The 14,553-nt window shown below is 31.9% G+C and overlaps 2 protein-coding genes across 2 annotated transcripts; one reads left to right on the top strand and one right to left on the bottom strand.

The window, feature by feature from the left end:
* Positions 1 to 39: 39 nt before the first annotated feature.
* On the bottom strand, positions 40 to 2,640 carry LOC122607785 (vesicle-associated membrane protein 721-like). Its single transcript, XM_043780833.1, has 5 exons — positions 2,423 to 2,640; positions 1,471 to 1,612; positions 1,266 to 1,386; positions 461 to 523; positions 40 to 367 (listed from the first exon to the last, which is right to left on the bottom strand). The coding sequence occupies exons 1-5, from the start codon at positions 2,610 to 2,612 to the stop codon at positions 218 to 220; spliced, it is 666 nt and encodes a 221-aa protein (XP_043636768.1). The 5' UTR covers positions 2,613 to 2,640; the 3' UTR covers positions 40 to 217.
* Positions 2,641 to 6,945: 4,305 nt separating this feature from the next.
* LOC122609349 (probable serine/threonine-protein kinase PBL25) lies at positions 6,946 to 14,194 on the top strand. Its single transcript, XM_043782400.1, has 6 exons — positions 6,946 to 7,137; positions 11,987 to 12,203; positions 12,316 to 12,557; positions 12,651 to 12,840; positions 13,236 to 13,627; positions 13,798 to 14,194. Exons 1-6 carry the CDS (start codon positions 6,946 to 6,948, stop codon positions 13,999 to 14,001), a joined length of 1,437 nt encoding a protein of 478 aa, XP_043638335.1. The 3' UTR covers positions 14,002 to 14,194.
* Positions 14,195 to 14,553: the final 359 nt, after the last annotated feature.

The following is a 14,553-nucleotide window of genomic DNA, read 5'->3' as shown; positions in this document are numbered from 1 at the left end:
GTGATAAAGGTAAAAAAAACACAAGTAAAAAGTCCATCATTAGAATGGCCTCTATAATATATATGTAATATCATCATAATAACTTCATAGGTACAACCTATACAAGCATTGTTTCATAAAATAAGCTTTTATAGTCAACCCAAAGAGAAAGAAAAGAAAGAAAAAAGGAACAAAATCATGGACAACCAAATTAGCAAAGTAAAACCAAGATGCACATTCACTTGAGACATTTGACACCATGACAAGCTGAGAAAAATATAAGGAGAACCAGTGCAATGATGACTGCTAGAACTATCAGTTTCACTTTCATATTCTTCAACCACATTTTTCTTCTCAACTGCGTACCCTGCGTCCTAAAACCTTGTGCCTGGAACATTTCGATCCATGTTCAGCAAAATTATACCCATAAGATAAAAACCGTTGTATTATTTAATGTTAATTCGGAATTGAATGAACATACCTGAGAATGAAGGGTCTCGGTTTTATCAACTAAAAGCTCAATCTTCTCTCCACGGTCAAGAACCTACACGGTCCATTACAAGATTACATAGGGACTATAGTACTATGGTTTAGGGGTGGCAAGTTTAATCATATTAGTAATGGATGGGTTGTGAACTTGTGATTGTTATTTTCTATATCCAGAGGGTCAACTTTAATAGCGAAATAAGCCAAAAGTTTGTTAAACTGCATAGAACCGCCCAAAACATTTTATTCCGAAACTTTGATAAATATACTTTTTGTAATCATATCATGCCCATCAGTTATATATAACTTATGTATTTGAGGGTCAATCCAACCCTACAAGGCTACAAAACAGTTACTTGTTTCGACCCATTACCCAACATGTTTGACCGACATTTTACCACCTCTAATATAGAATATGTACAAGAAATTCAACAATGGAGAACACATAAATCTACTATGCATAGTGGCAGAAAAGTAAAAGAAGTTCAAAAGTTGATAATTAAAACCCATGAATTCAATTATTAGCAATAGTTTTCAGTTAGCATGTCTTATTGGTTATTCATAAAATTCAGTAAAACAGGACAAAAGTGTTGCCACATGAGCATGACTCAACATGTTTTGATGTAATGACAGGTTTGACCCACCCGTTATGACTACTTACCCAAGCTCCCAACTGTTTAAAGCCGTCAGTTAAAATTTAAACACAACCCATATGCCTGGTGACATGTTATAAATAAAGACGGCCCAAACTGACCCTTTTAAACATATATGGGTTGAATCAGAAACCTATAATGCCTCACCTTCTCAATATTCTCCATCATCACACCTTTGACTTCTGAAACCTGGGCCTTGACTTTTGAAAGCCTGTTGATCTCTTCTGGATGGTCCACACAATACTGCATCTGCTCCTTTAGCTTGGGTCTGGTATTATAAAATTTGGCCACTTAAAATCAACATTTGGCAGGTGTTAAAAAAAGGCAACCGAAACCAGAAAGCAGAGATTACCCGAATTCTTTGTTCAGACTCTTGGCGACAGCTGTTGCAGCTATCCCTCCAGCATATTTCTTGGTAAAGTCATCTCTAATTCTCTCGAGATAAGCCATTGGTATCTGACGGCCAACTGCTTCCACGGCAACCACACAATATGCTTCATAACATTATAAGAAGTTAAAGTTTAGTTGATAAATGATGAAGAAACTAACCAAGTTGGATTGTTCTATTCCGAATTCATATATTATCATATATCACAGACATATACATGTCTCTGAAATATATGTTTGAATATGTATTTCTATAATACCAAATCCACAAACCATATATGTATATCACCTAATCCCTAGCCTGAAAATGGCAAATGTACATACTGATTGTTAAAGACGGTCTTAGGTCAATTCATGATATGTCAGGATCTCTGAAGTTAACTTTCAGCGCAATTGGTCATGTTAAAGATGTTCTGAACAAAAACTTAAAATTTTTTTGATAAATAAACACCCCACATCAAATAACCCGAACTTTTTCACTCTCACAACATCTTCAACATGGCAATCAGCCTATCATTTTTAGATGCTTAAGGAACTCCCATAGTCCGATAACTATTCAGGACAAGCCGCTAATTAATTAATATCGGCAATATAGCTACATTCTATTTCGTACGTTGAAATTCTTACATAACAAACCAAAACAAAAGCCAAAAGTTGTGGTGGTGGTGGTGATCATGACAGATAAAAATAACTTATCTGTGATCATTCATGATATATAATAGCCACCTTTTTACCTTATGCCTAACTGCCTATGTTTTTATTTAAATACTAATTAAAAAAAACTACATTAACATAATGTATCCATACATATTGAAAAAAAAAACAGAACATAAAAAATAACATCCAAACCATTTTATATAAGATGAAGAACAAAAGTACACAAATTGATGAATAAGATGATGAAAAGAGAAACTTACTAAAACCATCTTCAACAAGATAGTTAAAAGAATGACCATCACATGAATAAGTAAACTTATTGTTTGTGGCAGGAAGTTTCTGAAGACATTGAGAAGCAATATTGGTGAAATTACCAGTGAATTCAGTGAATTCTGCTAATATTACTGTTCCTCTTGCAACAAAACTATAGATCAATGATTGTTGTCCCATTATTTTTTGATATATAGATATATGATCACAAACCTTTAAAAAAAATGAAAGAATAATGTAAGTTGATAATATATGAGAAAATATAGGAATATATTTGCTTAAACCGAAAGTAAAGGTATATTTTGTTTTTGATGTTTTAAACGGTTTAGGTGGGTGGTGTTTACAAAGTAAGTCCCACCTTGGAAAGTAACGGTATGTGCTTTGCTGTACTTTGTTGTGTGACTTGTGTTTTTTTTCCTCTAAATTCAGTTTTAACTATGTGATTACTTTTTGATAAATCTTATGTTTGAGACTACTCCCTACACTTGGTCAAAGTGTTTCTCTCTCTTCTCTCTCTAGTGAGTCGTTGGGAGCTCTCTTTGCTTCTCTTTGAGATTGAGAGTAGATATGAAATTGAGACTACTCCCTTTTCGGTTTGGCTCCATCTTGCCGTCGAGAATTTTTACAAGGGGTAAATCCTAAGCCGGAGGTCTTTCGGAACCAGTCTCCCTACCTTTGTGTAGGGGTAAGGCTGTCTACATCTTAACTCCTTCAAATCCGGCTACTTTGCCGGATTGAGTACCGTTGTTGTTGTATTTTTTGATAAATCTTATGTTTGGGTTGTTTTGACTTCATATTTTATTTATTTTTTTGAAAAATAAATGATGATATATCATAATCGGTTTTGTATACACTATGTGTGAAGCATATATATAACATGATATTAATAAACGGATTTACATGTTGTAACTTTCGAGTTCGAGATATAAAAATACATTTGACTAGAAACTCATGGTGTTTCAAACTTTCTAATAAGATAAACCAAAACATTGACGGGCCAGAGTTTGAAAGCCCACCAAACCTTTGGGCCTTTGAAGCAGATGTAGTCCATATGTACTAAGAACTGTAAGAAGGATTAATTATAGGGATAAATTAATGAAAATGTATTAAAACTTCATCAATCACCAAACACTGGCACGGAACTAAGTCTGAATGTCTTTGAAGTTAAAAAGGGAAGGTAAGTAGGAGCAAAATATTTTAAATTTTTTTACAATACAAATCAAATACAATGAGGAGTCTAGGCTATATTATTTTAACCGGGTTCATGTTAGAGAGTCTTCTCGATGACCCCCATAAAATATTTTAATTAACATCATTCTTGCGGTATTTTATCTTGTGTTTTGCAAGTCATATACATTGAACTAATTTTCGTTGAAAAAATGATTTGCAATGCGAACTAATTTAGCAAGCGACCGTAAAACTAATTATGGACTTAAACGTACTTATTAAAGTACTCATTAATAAAGAATTTGGTCCTTCATACATGCATTGTAATGTAAATTTATTATAGATGCCGTGTAAAAGCTATGTTTGGCCACTTATAATACATATTACTTGTTACAGTCTTAATTCTTAAATATCATAGTGTGAAAAAGCTATATAAATGCTTTTAATGTAGGTTTTGTTTTGAACATCGTATGAATGCTATATGAACACGTGAATACGCGTACTTCCTTAATTTAGATATGACAAATAAGCAATATTTATGAAATGATAATGTCACAACAATCTTTTTTTATTTAATATAAAGATAATGATATCTAATTTTATATTTTTCTTTTAAACGGTTATACTTCGTATTCATATTTATATATCTAATCATTTTCCTTATATTCATAACTTAGAATTGTTGGACTATATGGAAGTATCGAAACGACTCGATATTTTTTGATAAAGCTCCATCAATTCGATTTGTTTTCAAAGAAATCAAGACGTTAAGTTTCTCCTGGCTCTTCAACCACTCGACTCTTCCTCATTTAGAATGGAATAATTGGTCTTGTTTTAATATAGTTTCTTACAGTGCCGTCTTCGAGATTGTAAAAAAAAATCCGGGGTCTAGCTCGAAAATAAATAGTGGGCCTTTAATATAACGAGTCAGTGTTAAAATATAATAGCATAGTATTACGACGATAAACATTTTCAACTACAAAAACAAAGTTTGAAAATAAAAATAAACCTAGTTCATATTATTAAGTAAATCGTGCAGCTCTCCTTGCATTTTTTAAAGCAAAGTTCTCGATTAATACATTGTAATTCATACCCACCAGTATATCGCTCTCAATAGAGATCATTGCTAAGCTATTCATAATATTTATTAAAATATAAATAAAGTGTAACAATAATAATAAGCTCTATAAATATAAACAATAAAATCTAACTAATCTATTCCTTTAAATCAATAAACAATTAAATATTAAATTAAATACCTTTTAAATAAAAGGATGAGACATGGTTGCAACTCCTGCAAGGATGAGACACGAGTAATTGAGTATGCGAATGGCGGCACCAAATTTGTCAAAGACTAGAGATGTTTAATTGATTTTAATCTTTTATATATGACCAATTGGAGATAGTTGGAAACAAAGAGGTAAAGAAACAAAAAATATGTCAGGCTTAAAGTACATGACCCAATTTTATTTTACTGGAACAGCCCCACGTATTTATATATACACCGATTTCGTACTAAAAAATGTATATATATATATATATATATACATGGGCGGTACCACATGGGGGGCAAAGGGGGCAATTGCCCCCTCAAAATTTAGATTTTGTCATGTATTTTTAAATTTTTCATCGATTTTAAAAAATTTCTTATAGGTTTTTAACATTTTGACCCCTTTTATATTTATATTTCACGGATTTTTTAATTTTGCCCCCTCTGAGATTTTTTTCTGGTACCGCTTCTATATATATATATATAACTGTTTTTGAAAAATTATGGGCCCAAAAAAAGTGGGCCCGGCTCTCAAGCACCACTTGAGCCATGAGATGGCCGGCCGTGGTTTCTCACCTGTAATATTTTATTATTTATTCTCATATATCCTAACTTCTCGCTAGTTTCATTATTAATAAAAGTTTGAATGTTTGAAAAAAAAAATAGAATTATGTTTATACTACAAAAAAAATTTACGCGTAGCTAAAGGTCTTCCCTTAGTTTGACATTTAATATATAAAATAATTATCAGGATTCTGGAATTTGGATTATATGATTTGAGTTTTTCATATTGTCCTAAGGTCTTTTCTATAACTATATTCTATACAATCTAATAAAATAAATAATTATTTTCCCCCCCTAAAATCTAGGGCTTTTGAAATCAAAATATCAATCTCATTTATTCACTAATTTAAATATTTTCACCTAATATACATATAATACTATTAATAAGAATTACAAAATAAATCTTTTAACCATTAAAACAATTGTTACTACTTTTAACATCAATTACTTTTACATTCACCATCATCGTCGTCCCTGCTGCCACCCCAACCACCGTCACCGCCACTACCGATGTCACCATGACCTCCGCCAATGCCGCCGCATTGCGCGTGCATAAATTTAACAATTGAAAATGGATCTTTTACTCGTTTACTATCGGATAAAACATGTTCTTTCTATTTAAAAGAAAAATAATAATGATAGTCATGAGAGTTATTATTAGTATCTTATCACGTACATAAAAAAAAAATATTTTATATAATAAAACCGTTCTTCTGAATTTTTGAATAACAAAATACAAATATTATTTCACCTAAATAATTTATATTTACAAACTTAAATGTTGTAATTAACCCCTTCCGGCTAAAATCCATCATATTATACGTCTAAATAATGTCAAGTTTTTTAATCTTATTATCTCACCTTATTTCGAAGGAAACATGGTTGATATTTATAGTATTATATAAAAAATTTCACTTCACTACAAGACAAAATGTTGAAAACCATGATCACTTAACAATAAAATAAAATAGTAGAATGGTTTAAAAATAATAGCGTATTTATATCTAAAATCTAGTATCTATAGTATGATAATTATGATTATCATTATCTTTATCTCAAAACTAAATTTGATTACCATGGTTATATGCATTACAGCCTTATTATTATAACAAAATAAAATTTGTCATCTAACACAAGAAAGAAAAAAAGCGTTTCTAAAGCATTGATAACAACCCACATCAATGCAACTATCCGTTAATTGCGTATTCTTACAAACAACGGATTTATTTATTAATATACTTTTGTATGAGAAAAAACAACTAATCAATAACTATATATAGATACCATAGTCAAAAAGTCAAATCGACAGTGATTTTCCTTGTCCTATAAATACTTTTGTTGTTTGTATCTCAACAAATATGTGTTGAATTTGAGGATCGCCTTTTTAATTATCTACTTTTCTATATCAAAATTGTGTGCTTTGGTTGATGGGCATTGATCTTTTAAGGTTTCATGGCTAGATTCAACATTTTTTTACAATTCATCTTTGCTTCACTTGTCATCTTTTTGATTATGGCTTCCATGACGCCTCCATTACTCTCAAGGACTCTTGTTACTTCTTCTACTTCTTCAATGGATCTTGAACACTCCAAAAGAGCCGATGATGCAAATCCAACGTCTTTGGCGCGTTCAAGAACTAGAGCGGAATTTGAAGCCGAAGCTCATGAAGTTCCATCTGGACCGAACCCTATTTCAAACAATTTGGTTGGTTGAACACAAGAAGTAATTATGCTGATTCGAAGTCAAGAAATATTAAGTATCTAGCTTGAATACTGAAAATTTAATGGTATATTGATATGATCATTTTAGTAATTGTTTTTGGTGGTCGTAAGAAATATATACAATCAATTTTACATCCATGTTATTATAAAATACACATGTATATATGGTCGTCTTTTATTGTTTAGTTTGTGTTGTGTTCAATTGATGGTCTTCAATTCCCTCATCATCATCATGCATGAGCATGATCGTTCATATACACATAACTTATTATATGAATTTTTAGGTGTTTCAAGATGAACATTGATGTTAGTGATATACATCTATACAACCTTATATTTAAAATGGATGGTGTCTTGACAACTTAATATTGAAATAATCCTTATTAGTTTGGTATTTATAATTCTTTATCTATTTAGTCAGAAAAATCCTTCTTATATAATTACCATGTTTTTTCTTTTTGTAGTATTATTTTAATCCTACTCTTATTTTACACTAAATACACTAAATGTTTAGATAAAATTCATAACTCTAAAAAAAAACCTTTTTATTAATCCACTCTCATAAAGGTGAAAAGTGGACCTCAACTCAGATTAATTTAATTACAAATTTAGTTTATTATAATTTATTTTATAATTGTTAATTATGAAAATATAACATATAAGGAAAAGTGAAGGTGGTGCTGTTATGCACTTAAGTTGGGTAAAATCTCTCTCACATGTTAATTTTTTAATATTTAATGTATAATGAATTAATAATTAACCCTTCATGTTTTTTTATGGATCAAATAATTAACATGTGAGAGAGATTTTATCCAACTTGAGTGCATAACAACACTACCTTCACTTTCCCCATTATATAATTTAGTTTATATTAAATTAACTATATGGTTAACCTCAAATATGGGTTCGAGTCTCATTTCTTACATTTATGAGGGTGTATTAATAAAGATTTTTTAAAAGTGCTAATTTTCAGGTATATATGTAATTTAAAGTAGGAGTTAGATAGAATACCGTTAAAAAAAATGTCTTAAGATATATTAAAAACGGAGACTTTTTGTCACGTTCTTGGTATTAAACCATTTAATGGCTCTGTATCTATCTATACTATAAGATACAAGGATAAAATTAGAATTAAAATCCGAACTTCTTGGATGAACCTTAATGTTTTAGTTTTGATTAACTTTTTGACTTTATTATTATTAGTTTAATAAAAAAAACGTTTCAAAAAAAAAAGTTTGACTTATGGTAAACATTAATATTAATACTAGCACTAAGCCACTAGACCTGTCGTATTAAAGGACGTGTATATATAACAGATCGCAATTTTGGGATGGGTAATTGGGTTTGGATTTGTTATTCAATTATTCCACGTATTTGACTTAATATCAAAACATGACCCAAACCCGTTAAGTTTTTATATTGGTAATTTGACTTGTGTCTTAATATTTGAATTAATACCCTTTACTTTACCATTTCAATCTTCAAGTAAATCACAAAAAATAATTATTACACGTTTTATATACTCATTTGTTGGATAATCTAAAATTATCACAACCTTTTGTCACGTATTAATTGAAGTTTACAAAAAATAATTCAAAATTAATTTACTCTAGAATTTAAATTTTTTTTGAGAACTACACGAGTATGGTTCTAATTTTATGTTAAAAATGTTTTTTCTTAAAACCCAAATTCGCCGTTAATTAAAAAGCTACACCGTATATCTTTTGTATGTAGAAATATTAGATCCATTTCTTTTGAAGTTGTAAAGTTCAATATTTGAAATATTATACGTTTACCTTAATAAAAATCCTAGCTAGTTATAGTGATAAGTCAAGAAAAATTATTACAATATTGATTTTGCTAATAACAATCCAAAGGCTGTCAATAACATGTATAAAAATACGATACATATAAAAAAAATCTACCTCTCAACTTAATGATAAAAAAATATATAATATTTTTATGCGTATAAAACCACCAAAGTTATATTGGGACGCATATAAAATTACTATAAAGTGACACAATCAGAGAATTTGCAAATGTAAGTGTTGCTAATCTACGTATTTAGCTTCCAAAATTGAAAGACACTCAATAGTCACTCCTATCTTCATTTTATGTTATTGATCAAGTTGTCTATCTTTAATGAGTCACAATTTTGTATTGTTAGTCAAATATGATATGCGTATTTGTGTGTATTGATATCGATATTGAATAAATAACGACTACTCACAGTAAGTCTTGGTTTCGTCCTAGACTCCAACTACATTACTAGGAATCCCTTTTCAAAACGCATTTGGTAAATCGTGTAAAGCAGCTTTTTACGGCACTATATGTTATATAACTTTGGCAAAACGCCGAAAAAAAGTTACATCAAGTGAATAGGGCTACAAAACCAAAGATGCCAAGAAAAATTACGTTTACTACAACTAAAAATCCACAACAATGACAATGCAATTATGGAATGAAATGCTTCCGTCCTATATATTGATTTGAGTCGTGTTTGTACAGTCAATCCGTTAGCCTAGAAAGGAGGAATGGGGGTGTTTGTGGTTGTTCGTTGGCGATTCCCTTCCGGTAAGGTGTGAGAACTTTTTGTACACCAAGAAAGTATGTGTGTGTGAGATTATGTGATTATGTCATTATGAATAATTCTAGCCATTCTTCCCCCTATTTATAGGGGGTTCGTGACTTATTCCCCAAGTAGGGTTTTATTTAATTTAATCAGGCCGTGTGTATCTCTTCTAAGAATAAGGGATTTGATTTGATCTTCTTTCCTAAGATATAGGATTCTTGATAAATGCAAATCCTTTCCTTATTTATCGAGAGTGACACGTACCCTTTGATCGTACCCTGCGTGATTACGTCTGGGTGGGTACGTCATCAACTCGAGTTGAACAAGATATCGTTCACGCATATTTCCATCAAAACTACCACCACTAGAACATAATCATTCTAACAGTTGATATACTTCCATAATTATACCGCTAAGGTCAAATTTTAACTATGTATAATAACAAAATGGTTATTCTAAACGCAGATCTTAGGGTTGCAGTTAAGGTGTATTAATTAGTTGTATATTTACCTTAAATTTATGGGATCGTTTTTGATATGGAAGGTACCAATTTTTTATCTTTATCTTTATATATACTAAAAGGCAACTAACCTAACTTTAATTGACCAATCATAATTCTCAATTTCTCAAAATTAATTAAATCAATACATGTCTAAATTAATTTACACTTTTTGGTTTTCCATAACCAATTTACACATTTAACCCAATTTAAAAATAATCAATACTTTATTGCATAATGTCTATCTAATAACAAAATATAGCTAAAAGTTAGGAATGTTACATATTTATATCAATATTTATTTTATATTATTAACTGTAATCAAGTTAATTTGTTGTTATTAGTAATTGTAATCAGACTGTAATTAGGATAATCATTGTTGTTATTAGTAATTGGATCCAAACTATATTAAGGATACAAATTTTTCTTATATAAATTGAACTTACAAATAAAATCACAACAAATGAAATCTTTGAAAACATCACAAACCAACTGCTACTTTTATTGTTTTTATCAATCATGTTTAACGAAAATAAAATTACTTTTTTGCAAAACATCAATGAAAACTCGGTCAATAATGTAATTAAAGTTAAGATGTTGCTTTTCTATAGGAGTTTGTATGAAAGAAACTTTGCTACACTATCCAGCCTTAATATGATTTAACATTCAGTATTAACATTTGAATATCTCAACAAAAAAAAAGAGTATATTTTTACATTTAACATATAAGTTTTTTTTGTTACATATACTAATATTTATATTGATAATGTTATAAAATTTCTGTATTTAACACGGGTCTAAAATTTATTACACTAACATTTTCCAAGTAGATGATTCTTAACTTTTAGATAACACGACAATACCACTAATTAATCACACCTTTTTCTCTCCTTTCTTTATGCATTTTCTTTCAAATTATCTCATTAGTTTCAATCCACTTCCTTGGAGAACATTTTGACACAAATATTGTCCCTCCCACCTTTTCTCTCCCATTGTCTCCCAAAATGGGAGACACATGACAGTTTGTAGATCAACCAAAAGGTTTATTGATACCTTTGTTTCATATTCTTTTTGGGTTTTCGTTTTTTGTGTGTGTTTGAACACATCAAACAGAAAATTCAATTATTGGGCCAAAGTCTACATGAAAATCTTGATAATATTCTAGTCAAGACATTTGGTATCCAGCCTCAAAATCTTTCCATTTTTTGGCACAACTTGTTTTGGGGTTTCGACATTTGGGGTGATAAAACAACGGAATTCATCATATCTCCTCAAGGTGTTTTTGGGTTATTTCCGTGACGAACCATGGGTTGTTTCTCGTGTTTTCCGAGACAAGATGATAATGGAAATAGGAATTGTTTCCCGTGTTTTCCTAAAGAAGGAATGAAATCTAACATGAGCTCTTTTTCTTGTTTTCCGGTAGATGGAAACAAACGAAACATGAATTGCTTTTTGTGTTTTAAGACACAGGGGTCAGCCGAAGGGAAGAAACGAAACATGAATTGTTTTTCGTGTTTTCAGGCACGAGAAGGAAAGACACGAAAGATGAACTGCTTCCCGTGTTTTAGGACGCGTGATTCAGATAATGAGAAAAAAGATTTGTCAGACAGAAAGATCCATAAACCGAATTGTTTTTCGTGTTTCCAGGCCCAAGATTCTACCAAAGGAAACACACAAAAGATGATGTGCTTTTCGTGTTTTCAAAGACAAGATTCTACACAAGGAAAAGCCCAAAACATCAGTTGTTTTTCATGTTTTCAGATATTGTATTCAAAAGGATCAGAGAAAGACAAGAAGGGAACAAAGCGAAACATGAAATGGTCTTCATGTTTCCCCAGAAAACCAAAGAAAAATTCGACACAAGGAAAGACACGAAACATGAAATTTTTTTTGCTTTTTCAGATAAAAGAGAAGAAACGATGTAAATGGCTGAGAAAAGGAAAAGCGAAAATCCATTGTGTACCTGTTATTCCATTTAGTAAGTATCATTTTCCTTTAGAGGAATCATATTGATATCATATTTTGATATGTATCAAAGTATCAACATGCTCTAAAGAAATATGTAAATTACTTGCTGTCTTATTGTGCAGAGAATAAGAAAAGGGTAACATCCGAAACGCAAGATCATGATGTTGCTTCTCCTAAAAGGGCCCGTAATGAAGCTAAGAAGTACAAGACTAACAACAAAAATCATGTCAGCAACAATGTCGCAGCAAAAACCTTCAGCTTCAGGGAACTAGCTATGGCGACAAATAACTTTAAGGAAGAATGCCTTCTTGGGGAAGGTGGATTCGGGCGAGTTTACAAAGGAAAGCTTGAAAAGACGGGCGAGGTGATTTACTGACTTTTAAATGTATATAGAAGCCTTATGCTACCCTGGTTATAATACATCACTTACATGATATATGTTTTTTTTTTTGTTCAGGTTGTAGCTGTGAAGCAACTAAACCGTGATGGGAAACAAGGAAACAGAGAATTTATTGTAGAGGTTATGATGTTGAGCCATCTTTGTCATCCGCATCTAGTAAATCTAGTTGGATATTGCGCAGATGGAGATCAAAGACTGCTTGTATATGAGTACATGTCGTCTGGTTCTTTGGAAAACCATCTTCTCGGTACACTATATTTCTTAATCATATATTCAACAAGCCAACTAAGACCAACTTACTTCTAAGTAGTCGTATTGGACTGTACTTTATCTTGAATACGATAAAGGGGAGACCAAAAAATCATTTTCGAAAGATGGGTCAAAAGTGTCGAGAGGCACGTCAAATGTACCTCAATTGTACAGCCTCCTAAATTGATTAGGAAGATAAACATACGAGTATTATGAGAAAATGTTCTTCATTATTCTCTATTTTTAGAAATGGGTCGGTCAAACCTACAAGTATCAAAACTTGCCCATTTTGACTTAAACATGTTACAGAACCTGCCCATCATGCACACATGTATCATGTGTGCATCAAGAGCAAGTAGCTCATCTGATGCATTCTCGATTTTAAATTCGCAGATCTTCCTCCTGGAAAGCGGCCACTTGATTGGTCAACAAGAATGAAAGTGGCCATGCATGCTGCACAAGGCCTGGAATACTTGCACGAGACAAACAATCCACCGGTTATCTATCGCGACTTAAAGTCTTCCAACATACTGCTTGATCAGGATTTTAATGCGAAACTATCAGATTTCGGGCTAGCCAAGCTTGGTCCAGTTGGGGATAAGACACATGTAACATCGAGAGTAATGGGAACACTTGGATACTGTGCACCTGAGTATCAGAAGACCGGTAGGTTAACTGTAAAGTCGGACATCTACAGTTATGGGGTCGTGTTGTTGGAACTCATTACTGGAAAAAGAGCCGTAGATTTGACAAGGAAAAGTGAAGAACTACATCTTGTTAGATGGGTAAGTTCAAATCTACCTCTTAACTCTGTCTATGTTGACTAGTATGATGGGTCTCAATTCTAATGAAAAATAGATTTAACTAACTAATAAGACTCCTAACTATAACTTATTCACATACACGTTGTGATTCATGAATCACTTAACTGGCATGAAACTTTCTTGTTGAACAGGCAGAAACCAGAATCAAGGATCCACACAAGTACTGGGAACTGGTCGACCCACTTCTCGAAGGAAGTTATCCACATACCGATATAAGCCAAGTGCTAGCCATAGCAGCCATGTGTCTCAGCACAGATGCATCAGTGCGTCCATCAATCACAGATGTGGTCACTGCCCTTGCTTCCCTTGTGCAGGATCCAATGCCATCAACATGATTAGTGTGTTCTTCATAGTAATGACTCGTAAACAGAGTAATCTGAACAAGAGTGTTAGGACCAAACGAATGGGACTAAATCAAGGTGCAAAGCGTTGTCAAAGCATAGTGTTCAAATCGTAATGAGAACCAACGTGCTAGATGAACTGCACGCAATATCTCAATCCTTGCTCAATTGCATATCATATTCACCATTTTGATCTCTTTAGAAATTAAATAAAGTATTTATATGTTCTCAGGGTGGTTCTTCGAGTAACATAAGATACAGTCTTCAAATAACGACACTACAATAATGCAATCTAACATCATAAACCAGAAAAAATAGTGAAAAAACTTCATTAAAGGGGACAGTCAGGTGACAACAATTTATATAATAAGAACAGAGTACCTGTGCCAGAAGAATAAAGGCACAACACGTGAGATCATGGAGTCAGATGGTCATAGAGTATTAGATTCGCACACCAAAATCCCGTCACTAAAATTATAGTCAGATTAGGACTTACCACTAAGCGCCCAGTAGTGGCGCGCGTTGATAATGGGGCATTAAAACTAA

Source organism: Erigeron canadensis, chromosome 7 (genome assembly GCF_010389155.1).
Source record: "Erigeron canadensis isolate Cc75 chromosome 7, C_canadensis_v1, whole genome shotgun sequence".
In the NCBI taxonomy this organism is placed as follows: Eukaryota; Viridiplantae; Streptophyta; class Magnoliopsida; order Asterales; family Asteraceae; genus Erigeron; species Erigeron canadensis.
Note: the sequence above shows the minus strand (reverse complement) of the source record. Positions and strands in the feature narration are given on the sequence as shown.